Source organism: Citrus clementina, unplaced genomic scaffold (genome assembly GCF_000493195.1).
Source record: "Citrus clementina cultivar Clemenules unplaced genomic scaffold, Citrus_clementina_v1.0 scaffold_4, whole genome shotgun sequence".
NCBI classification, from domain to species: domain Eukaryota; kingdom Viridiplantae; phylum Streptophyta; class Magnoliopsida; order Sapindales; family Rutaceae; genus Citrus; species Citrus x clementina.
Window position 1 is genome coordinate 11,917,874 of NW_006262274.1, and position 10,696 is coordinate 11,928,569.

General features: G+C 34.8%; 2 protein-coding genes across 2 annotated transcripts in view; one reads left to right on the forward strand and one right to left on the reverse strand.

The window, feature by feature from the left end:
- The first annotated feature begins 725 nt into the window (after positions 1-725).
- Positions 726-2,833, forward strand: LOC18044149 (haloacid dehalogenase-like hydrolase domain-containing protein Sgpp). The gene is made up of 5 exons (XM_006436756.2): positions 726-960; positions 1,632-1,746; positions 1,955-2,106; positions 2,187-2,448; positions 2,538-2,833. Exons 1-5 carry the CDS (start codon positions 926-928, stop codon positions 2,712-2,714), a joined length of 741 nt encoding a protein of 246 aa, XP_006436819.1. The 5' UTR covers positions 726-925; the 3' UTR covers positions 2,715-2,833.
- Positions 2,834-2,869: 36 nt separating this feature from the next.
- LOC18044150 (dynamin-related protein 1E) overlaps positions 2,870-10,696 on the reverse strand; it is a 9,362-nt gene continuing 1,535 nt past the window's right edge. The window contains exons 4-15 of the mRNA XM_006436757.2: positions 9,895-9,996; positions 9,429-9,479; positions 9,252-9,313; positions 8,714-8,804; positions 8,535-8,599; positions 6,719-6,913; positions 6,490-6,609; positions 6,328-6,398; positions 4,298-4,523; positions 3,802-3,852; positions 3,346-3,717; positions 2,870-3,197 (exon numbers count right to left, since the gene is read on the reverse strand). Coding sequence (XP_006436820.2) covers positions 3,069-3,197; positions 3,346-3,717; positions 3,802-3,852; positions 4,298-4,523; positions 6,328-6,398; positions 6,490-6,609; positions 6,719-6,913; positions 8,535-8,599; positions 8,714-8,804; positions 9,252-9,313; positions 9,429-9,479; positions 9,895-9,996 — 1,535 coding nt within the window. The 3' untranslated portion in view covers positions 2,870-3,068. The remainder of the gene's footprint in view (positions 3,198-3,345; positions 3,718-3,801; positions 3,853-4,297; positions 4,524-6,327; positions 6,399-6,489; positions 6,610-6,718; positions 6,914-8,534; positions 8,600-8,713; positions 8,805-9,251; positions 9,314-9,428; positions 9,480-9,894; positions 9,997-10,696) is intronic.

Consider the following 10,696-nt stretch of genomic DNA (forward strand, 5'->3'; position numbering starts at 1 on the left):
TCTAAAGATATTGTGCTGAAATTTTTTTTTACTTATTATTGCAATTCTGTTTTGTTGTGCTGTCAAGTTTGTTAGAAATGATATTCTTAGTCATTTCCGGAATTTGTTTGCAGCTCTCTTGAAGGAGTATTTAAAGAAATAAATGAATAAGAGAATGACAGCTCCCTTAAATTCAAAATACAATTTCTTTGTTTTCTCTAGTCTCTATCTTTCACTCTTTCTAATTCTGGAGGACTACACCCTCTAAAGTAGAAACTAAAATTCCAGAACATGCTGCTGCTACCATTCTTAGCCATCATACAGACTTATCAAAATTAATATGTAATGGCATGCAACGATTTATGCCAATTCAAGTTAAAAGTTTATTCTTTTAACAAAAACAAAAAACAAAAAACAAAACATCGTAGTTGTCGTTCAATGAATTTATGAATTTATGAGTAATAATTTATGTTTTAATGCAAACTCACTTGAAGCACTTTACTAGATATTATATTAACATTCAATTTATAATAGAGTACAAATCGAATGTACCATTGTTGTATGATTGTGACGATACCCATTATTTGTTCTCATTATAATATTAATTTGTAGGACCATATTAAACCTTGCATTGTCAAAATTAAAATACTTCAGGGAGAAAAGTATAATAATGAGAAATTTTGGTCATTTCTTAATAATTTGGCCACGAGCAAAAGTGGGAATTAAATATAATTAAACAAAGAAGGACAATCACTTCTTTGTTTTGTCCTCCTGACACCACAACCTCGCTAGCGTCTGTTGCATTGCATCAGGTTCTATTTTTGATGCTGCGGTAGATTCTCTCTTTATGTCTATATATAAATAATAAGCCACCATCTTCTCTTTAATTTGCAACCAATAACCCATTTGATTAAAAAATTCATAGTTTCTACAGAGATATTCTACAATGACATGTTCAACTGGCGAAAATTCTGTGGAGAGGTATTTGTTTATTTATTTTAATTGTTGCCATTTTTCTTTTTTCTGCCCTGATTTGATCATTATTTTCATGTATGAACAATATAGGAGCTTCTGTGAATTATTTGTACGTCTTTTTTTATGGTTTTATTTATACGCATCAACTGGGTAAATTTATATGTGCTTCAATGTTAAATGTGGATTGCTTGTTCTTATTGGTGTTGAGGAAGATCTTGTGTTTGTGTTAGTTTTGTCGTTAATGTAATTAGTCCCTCACTGACTTGCCTTTCCAATCAGTCTTTTGTTTGAATTATGTTTGGATGGATTTCCTTTGATGCCATCTCTAAACCCAAAACTATTCATTTGATTTGCCTTTGCTAATGGTTCTTAAGTAGCTTTTCTGGGTGAGCCATTGGTCACTCGAGTTGGAATTTGAGGAGGCAAGAGACTAAATATTTGATTTAAGATTGTCCACCCCTTTTTTTTAATTATTATGAAAAGGATAACAATCGTTTGATTTTCTTTTATAATTGTACTGCAAAAGTTGTTACCTTCTTGTTTTGCTCATGCCATGGTGGTTGAGGGTTTAGAATCTTTTGCAAACTTTATCACTCGATGTTTGAGCTTATGCCCTTCTGATTGTGAGAATATATACCTTGCTTTGACCTTGTTTTTGCCTTTATTTTGTGCTGCAGCAAAGATGCTCTAGCTAAACTTGCTCCTCTGGAAGCAGTGTTGTTCGACGTGGATGGAACTCTCTGTGATTCGGATCCTCTTCACCATTATGCCTTCCGTGAAATGCTTCAAGAGGTAATTTTAGAAATTTTTGTTTCAATCTTTTTTAATTCATGTTCTTACTATTTCCTTGAATCACATTTGCGTTGCTTGTACAGAAAATTGAAATACAGCATAATTATTTTTGTCCAAAACTTCTTGTTTATTGTATGTGTTATGAGCAGACTGTCTTATAACTCTTGAATTATTTTGAGGGATTTACTAAAACTGAAGTGTTTAATAGATTGGGTTTAATGATGGAGTCCCAATAACGGAGGACTTTTTTGTTGAAAATATTGCCGGCAAGCATAATATTGATATTGCCAAGATTCTTTTTCCTGATGATCTGCCAAGGGGCTTGAAGTTCTGTGAGGACAAGGAAGCCATGTTCCGAAAGTAAGAAAAAGAACATTCCTCTACAACTTCTGTGAATTTTTTCAAGCTTCAGCCTCTAACATATTCTATTGCGGAAACAGATTGGCATCAGAACAATTGAAGCCTATAAGCGGCCTGGATAAAGTGAAGAAGTGGATTGAAGACCGTGGGTTGAAACGAGCTGCTGTTACAAATGCTCCGAGAGAAAATGCTGAACTCATGATCTCAAAACTTGGCCTATCAGATTTCTTTCAGGTTGTTATTCTTGGGGATGAATGTGAGCACGCCAAACCATTCCCAGACCCCTACTTGAAGGCTCTTGAAATGCTCAAGGTCTCAAAGGATCACACATTTGTATTTGAGGTCTGCCTTCTTCTCGAGTCGGTTTCTAAAATTATTTGTCATGGATTCTATCTGAATTCTGTATATTCAATGTGTCTTTGTTTGGCCAGGACTCTGTTTCAGGAATCAAAGCAGGAGTAGCAGCTGGTCTGCCCGTTGTCGGTCTAACCACAAGAAATCCTGAACACGTTCTGTTGGAAGCAAATCCTACCTTTCTAATAAAGGATTATGACGATCCAAAATTGTGGGCGGCTTTGGAAGAGCTTGATAAGAATAAGGATGCTTGACGTTTTAAGTATTAAACATCTCAGCATAATATCACACTAATTGATTTTGTAAGTTTAATGTTTCATTTGAAGTACAAATTCTGATTAATAATAGTCCACATGAGACAATATTTACCCCTTTTTTCTTCCAGTGGAAATTTCAATTTAGAATAGAATTTTCAGCAGCTTCTTATATAATAGAAGAATATGGATACAAAAAATAAAACTCAGTCCAACTAGGAAACTTTGTCAACGATATATCAGAATTTTAATTTGAAAACACCAGCAAGTCTTAGAATCTGTCAATCGAAACAACGTCGCTTGATTCAACCTCTAGCTATATCACAAGGAATTTTTTGTATGTTTCTTGACACCTCATCGTGTCCACGAGACGGAATCGATTTCATCCCTGGCCGACTTGTATAGCTCAAGCCGCTTGGCACATTGTTGCCTTCTTTCCATCAACATAGGATCTTCATCCAGCAATTGAGCAAGTTGCTTGCCCTAAACAGAAACAAAAATTATCAAACTTCAAGAATGATGAATAGAAAATATTACAATAGCATGGACGGAACTTAACAATGCCCCAGTTGTGTTAGTCAATTGAAAGAAAAAAGTGCCGGTGATGGGGAAGGAAGCAACTGTTAAGTACCTCTTTTTTGCCCAGTTGTGCATAGAAGTGATCCAGTAAAGATCGCTTGGCCTCCTTCACTTGACAATGAACCACAGCTTTAGGAATGGTATTCTTGAGTGTCTCAGACACCATACCAACATAAGAGGAAACATTTGATCCAATGCGGCGGAAGTGCCCCTCTGTGTATCGATCTGCTGCTGATGGGGCTGTGGGATTTCCACCCCTCTCAATGTCCTGAGGAAGTTTCCTGAAGAAGTCCACAGTCAGGTATGAGGATTCCATCTCCACCAATCGCATAGTTGTCTTCTTACTGTCATCACGGAACCTCTCCAATGCTTTATTGGCAGCTGCAGCTATTTCAGATTGGAGAGTTGGAAAGCGTTTCAACTCCTGTCCAATTACAGAGTGTCAACTTTGATGGTCTACAAATAGAAACAGGTGTTACAAATTTACTAAGGTTTCCTGATTCCAGACCTGAGTTTCCCCAATTGATCTTCTTACCAGTTCCTTCAAAACAAAGTGAACCTGCAATTCAGAGCAGTCAAATGAGAGATTCTATGACAAGCCAGATTTTTAAGATAGCAACGTAAAAAGTTTCTAAAAGTTCCACAATGGTAAAAAATTCTATATACTCTCAGTAGCTAGCAAGCAAACTTTTTTCAAAACATTAATTTAAATTGATGTCATTTTCAAGTTTGGATGTAATGATCCACTATGACCATCACTCTGAAGACTACTTCCATTGGACTGATTGCATCATGTTCTAAAATCAAATAACCCTAACTATCGACATAAAATAACTTCATATCCAAGACTCAGCACTTGATTTTAAAAATTAGAAAGAACTTACCGTCTCCAATTCCAATCACCAAATGTATGCGTAAATAAAGGCAGCATCTACTAATTTTCTTTTGTATATGCCCATTCATGGGGTTAAATCACATAATAAGATAAAACCAAGGGCACTTACAGCATCTACTGATGCTTCAGCTGGGCCTCTGAAATAGTTAAGGGCACTATCAATGAGCCGCCGATAGCCTTGCTCAGGTGCAATTAAATGAGGTTGGTACCCATCTGCTTCTGAAACAACTTTCCTTACATTTTGCGGTGACAGATGGCGGTCAAATGGAAGCTTTCTCAAAGCAGCAGGGAGTTGATTGTCAAAAACTCCATAAATCCTATCACCACCAGGTCGTCTGAAAGATAGCAATGGTATTAAAAAAAAAAAAAAGGATTAGAGGATGATCAAATAAAAACTCTAAATGCAGCTTCCACAGGCCATCACAATATATACTAGTAAATACTAGGTTCTTGGTAATAGAAATGGCCAAGTGTCAAGATGTCGGAAAATATGCAAATTAAAAATATCTTTCAAGCCCATAAATAATCAAGCTTGAATTTAGTAAAATGGCTTAAGATTTTTAAATTTCACAAGTAATTTTCCAGGATTCGTTTGAAAATCTCAATTTCCTAGTCCTTTTAATAGTTATCAGATAACTACCTACCATTATCACTTCAAAAAGGCCATGGTCAATCAACAATGATCTTTTCTGATGACCATCCCAATCACCAACCTCCAATGACACTATTAACCTATTTTGGTTGATTAACAATGACCACCATTAGGAATGGCAATGGGAGGGGAAGGGAGGGAAGGGGAGGTCACCATACCCATTCCCCATGCTCTGTTTATATTCCCATACCCTTCCCATCCCATTTGAAATTGCTTGAACGGAGGGTATGGGGATCCGTGAATAATAAAGGGTATCCCAAGGGTACCCGATCTCTAAGTAATTGATAATTTATCTTCCGAATTTGATTTAATCATGTTAAAGTAAGAAAATGTACTATCTTACCAACACAAAAACATCAAAATAAACTAAATTAAAATCACTTCCATCAAACTAATTCAATGTCGTCAAAATTACAAGATAATCTATGAAATAAAGCAAAATTAGAGCGTTAAGTTGAACACATCCATAATGGTTACATGGTATAAATAAATCTTCAACAATATTATCTTCATCAATGTTCAGGTTTTTATATTAGCTATTATATATATATTATTTTTTATAAATATTATGATATTTGTTATTTACATCCATGCTCTTATAATTTAAATTTTAAATGTATTCGCTAAAAATTTTAGAAGAAATAAAATAAAAATAAAAATTAAAAATAGAAATGGGGAAACGAGGAGGGGATCTCACCAAATCCCCTTCCCCTCCCCGAATAAAATTTGGGTATTAAATTGTCCCCATCCCTTTCTTGAATAAGTAGTTGGATATAATATTGTCCCTGTACCCTCCCCCCAAATGAGGAAAGTCCATCAAGGTCTTCATCCCCGTAGCGATTTCTGCCATGACAGTCCCCTCCCCGAATAAGATTTGGCTATTAAATTGTCCTCATCCCTTTCATTGTCAATCACTAATAGTTACCCCCAATCTTCACAAAAGTTAGTCATTTATTAATTTTTGGCATCATTGTTGGCATCCTCTTGCCTATAAATATTCTTGTACATACAAAATACCTGAAAAATTTCACGACGACAAAGTTCATTTCCTTTAAAAAGTTCTCTATTGCAAATGATAGCTAAAAAGAAAACATTATGAGCCTCAGTGTCATATGCTCCGGTCAAAACAGTCAATAATCACATATAAAGAGAATAACGCAAAGCATCATCAGAAAACGAAAGCAAATGTATAAAGGAAGAAACACAATCATGTTAAAACTAACCAACAGTGGTTGAGAATTTTCTGTTATTCAAGCTATTCATAAAAAATGACCAGGTACGACTGTAAGATCTCTGCAGGTCAGAAATTATTATTTACTTTAGTAGTTCATAGGCAAAGATAAAATATGCTTATAAGGACATGATTATTGCTAGGTGATGCAATTATAAATGAAACACAAACATATCTATTGTGCTTCCATGTGCCAAATGGGGACAGTTTTTACGTTTATAAAACGGAAATTGAGAAGAAATGAGATATGCAATACCCTCCATCCAAATGCTCCTTGAATATCCGGTCAAATGAACGGCATAACTCTAAGATCGTATATAACTGGGCCTGATACAAAACATAAAACAATAACAGTTAATATCTGAGCCCCACTGATTATCCAACATCATTAATAATGGGTGCATAGGAAAGCTCCCACCCCAGCATCAACAGCAACAGGTCTACCAAGATGGTCCAACTCTGATTCAAGTTCATCAATGCTTCTGTTAATTAGAGATGTGATGCCAGGAATGCGGCTTTTAATTATGGACTCCAAATGCTGACAACAAACCAATTTTAACAAGTAATCAGAAACAATTAGAAACCAAAAGCAGAAAGAACTGCACATCTAAAAATTAAAGTGGGAGCAAAAACAAAAGCAAAGAAACCTTTGAGAGAAGCTTTGCAAGATATTCAGAACCCATTTTGGTGGCTAAATGTCCATAATCAGGACTGGTGGCAAAAAACTCATGCTCCCTTCGTCGAGCAGCAATCATATCCACATTTTTATTGATATCAGCTTGTGAACGGTTCACAATTCCAACCCAAGGGTGTTGAAGTGGATAAGAACGCCCTTCAAGAATCTTCAACAGACAAGGGGCACAGAGAGAGAGAGAGGTCAAATTGGAGTAAGATGAATGAGGAAAAGAATAAACACATTCGTAAAACAAATACTATAAAGGTATGACCTGTAGAAAACAAATACAATAAATGTGAGATCAGTAAAACGCCAAACAATGCACAGACAGTTTTTCAAGCAATGCAAATAAAAATATTTTTTCATGAATAACAATATTCATCACATCTGTTCTGATTGTACTGCATGAAGATCTTCTGAAAGAGGTGACCAAATCATCACTCGTGTGTGAAGGGAAAAAAGGATCAAGTAGACAGATAAGAATTCTTAAGCAGATTCTAAGCAAGTATATTCATGCACCATAAAAAAGTTAATACGACAGAGTTCTAATCCATTGACCAAAAAGGAATGATTACGCAGGGCAACAGAGTATGTAAAGGACATATTTCAATAGCAATATTTGTCCTTTTGAATACCCAAAAATTCATTGTCTTGGAATCACTAGGCAGATTGATAATGATACCACAAGTTCACAACTTCATAGTCTTTTTATGCATTTCAGTAACAGTGCAAAGAGCTAATTTTTTTGGAGTCAATCCGGGTTCTTGTTCTCTTCTAATGGAGAATTCCTTTGCTTTTGGTAGGGGAACAAAGGCTAAAACTCTTTGGAAATGAGCAGTAGCAGCACTGTTTTGGGTAATGCAGGAGGAAAGAAATGTTTGTATTTTTGAGGGGGAAAGTATAGATAATGCTAAAGAACTGTCTGATAGAGTTTGTTTTCTTTCTTCAATTTGGGCTTCAGTTTCTAAGGAGTTTCAAGATTCATCCTTTTTCTTCATACATCTAATCTGGGATGGGGTTTTGGGATCAAGAGTTATAACCGATTCTAACCTTGTATAGGGGTGATTGAGTATGCTTTGGTGTAACAAAAATAGTGCCTTTGATTCCTGAATGAACAGCTGGTCCACTGTCAGTTTTTCACATCTTTATTAATACATTTTTTAGCTTCTTATCAAAATAAAAGCAACAGTCACCAGGCAATAAGATTTAAGAGAATAGTTTGATAGCACATTTGGTGCCACAGAGAAATCAATAATTCCAAATTCATATTCCCAGGGTTATTTTTGTTTTCTGTACCATCAAAAAATGCGCATCACATTCACAGTGTCATTGATCAAAGATGATCAACTTGACAGATCAAACAAATATTTAGGATACATTCAAGGACAAGACTAGTCGATTTGGACGCAGAAATTCATCAAAAGTTTGCAATTCAATTGATATTGTTTTTGTATTTTTAGAGAATGCATTAAAGCACCATATCATCATTATTGGTTGTTCATAAAGATTCAAGGCAAACATGCTAGACCTTGTCAAACAACTATAGATACATCAGAGAAACAGAAATATAATTAACCACAAGAAAGAAACATGTTGGCTTTTTGGTACCAAATACTAGGCATAGAACAAGCGCAACTAGAATTGAAAGGTTAGGATCTTAGATCACGCCCCTTTTTCCATTTTACCAGTTGAATGCCTTTTTTATGATTGAAAAAGCACAATCAAAAGTCCAAGTTACCCATTCTGAAGCTCAAAAATGTAGTCTTAACACATATAAGAAAGCTTACATCCAAAGCATTTGTTCCTTTGTCCATCAAATCAAGCTTTGTCAACACACCAAATGTCCTCTCACCTGCAAAAAACATGCATTTTGATGTAAAGAAAATGCAAGCTGGTAATTATAAATTTACACTTTATTATAATGTTGAATTTGGCTATTACTAGAAAAAATGAGGGAAACATATACCAGTTGGATCAACTTCTCTAGAGAGTTTGACAGCATCTGATGTTGCCAGATCTTGATTGGCTGGAGTTATGGCCAAAATGAGGCAGTTTGGCTACAGAGAAAGAACCAGATATTGATCCGTTGAAAGAGGAACAGAAACAAAACTTATCAAAAACTTGAAGATGAAATTTCAAAACTTTAACATGGATTTGGCATCACCAACATAGAATGACAATTATATAAATTTTCCATTTATTTGGTTAGGATTTCAAAAGTAAGTCCTAAGCTAATATCCTTTACCATTGAGGAAATCCCCAGGAGGAGAATAGATCAGTTTTCTAGACAACAAAAGCAGGCCAAAAAAAAAAAAAAAAACTCGCAAATGGTGAAACAAGTCACTCAGAGTCAAACCTTCAATGAATGAAGAAGATTTGACCTCAGTAATAGCATGACTAATAAAGCAAATGCTCGATTTAAACTATTTATTACAGGAAAATTTCTCTTCAGGTAGTAAATATGGTTGACAAATTATGAAGAAAAGGAAACAATTTCCCATTACCTTCTCAATATACGAACGAACCATTGTCTCTATCTCCAGGACGACACTCTCTGGCTGCCCCTCTGTCAATTAAAAACATTAATAATTTTCAAAACTGACAAATGCATTGCAAGCATCTTTTACCATGGTATGTTGCTGTAAAGGGAGAAAACAAGAGGAATAACGAAAAAGGCATACCTACAGCAACCTTTGTTATACCCGGCAAATCTATGAGTGTTAAGTTGACCACTGAAAAAAGATAAAGCCACAATCATCAGGGATCAAATAACTAATTATCGGCAATAAAACTGCAAAATGCCTATGAAGAGGTAAAAGTCTAAAAATAGCTAAACTTTAGAAAAACTTGAGAACACTGAAAGACATTGGGTGGTGTAAGAACCTAAAATGAAAGTAGATATTGAAGCACAATCATATGAGAGATGATTGCATGAAATAGTAAACAAATATTTCTATCACCAAAAGAGAGAAGTGAACATGCACCAATTAACTGTTATGAATATCCAAAGCCCAATTAAACCATACAAATTGTGGACAGTAATATATGCAAACTGATCAGTTATAATAAACTGATACTACCGGTGATATTTGTGCATGATCACTCAACATAAAGATCGCAACCTATCTCATATTTGAAATTCCATACCATTTGGGGAATAGATACTAAGATGGATGGGAACTGGAGAAATTTGTTTTGATTTCCCAGTTACTCTATCAGTTTCTTCTTGAATTTCTTTCCGAACCATAGCTGCAAAAAGAATTTGAAAATTAAACAACCAATACTAATTGGAATTAGAATATAAAATGGCATACAACCAGTTACTTTTGTGTATGTGTAATGAATGAACCAAAAGATAGCTGTTGCTGCATCAATTTGGAAGCATACAGTTTTATGCAAATTGCAAGTGCAATGCATACTTTGTACAGAACTAAGTAGGCAACCTAAAATGATATCAGGTTCACACATTCTATAAAAATTGCATAAAAAGAAAGATATTAACTAGAAATCATTGTTTGAATTTATGAGCATCTAACCAACAACTTGATAAATTGACAACAATTAAACATACAAATATAACATTGTTAAGACATCAATATAAAAAATATTTCATATGTCATAATCATAAGCAAAAAGATACTGGTTTTGTACACTCCTGTATTTCAAATTGGCTGTGTAGTATTTAGCATGAACACTACTGTAGTTGGACCTCCTACCAAATGGCTTATGCATTACCAGAGAAGTGATAATTACAGTTTTACCTCGCAAATAGCAGAGTAGGCTTCTCATATTTATCCACAGAAAACATATACAAAGCTTTAGAAAACCTTACAACTTAAAAATATTTGAAATATTAAGGCCATCAAGACTTCTAAAGGCCAATGATGAAACATCTGATTACCCAAAATCACACTTAAGAGTTGCTTTGCAACCATCACCAAGAAGCACC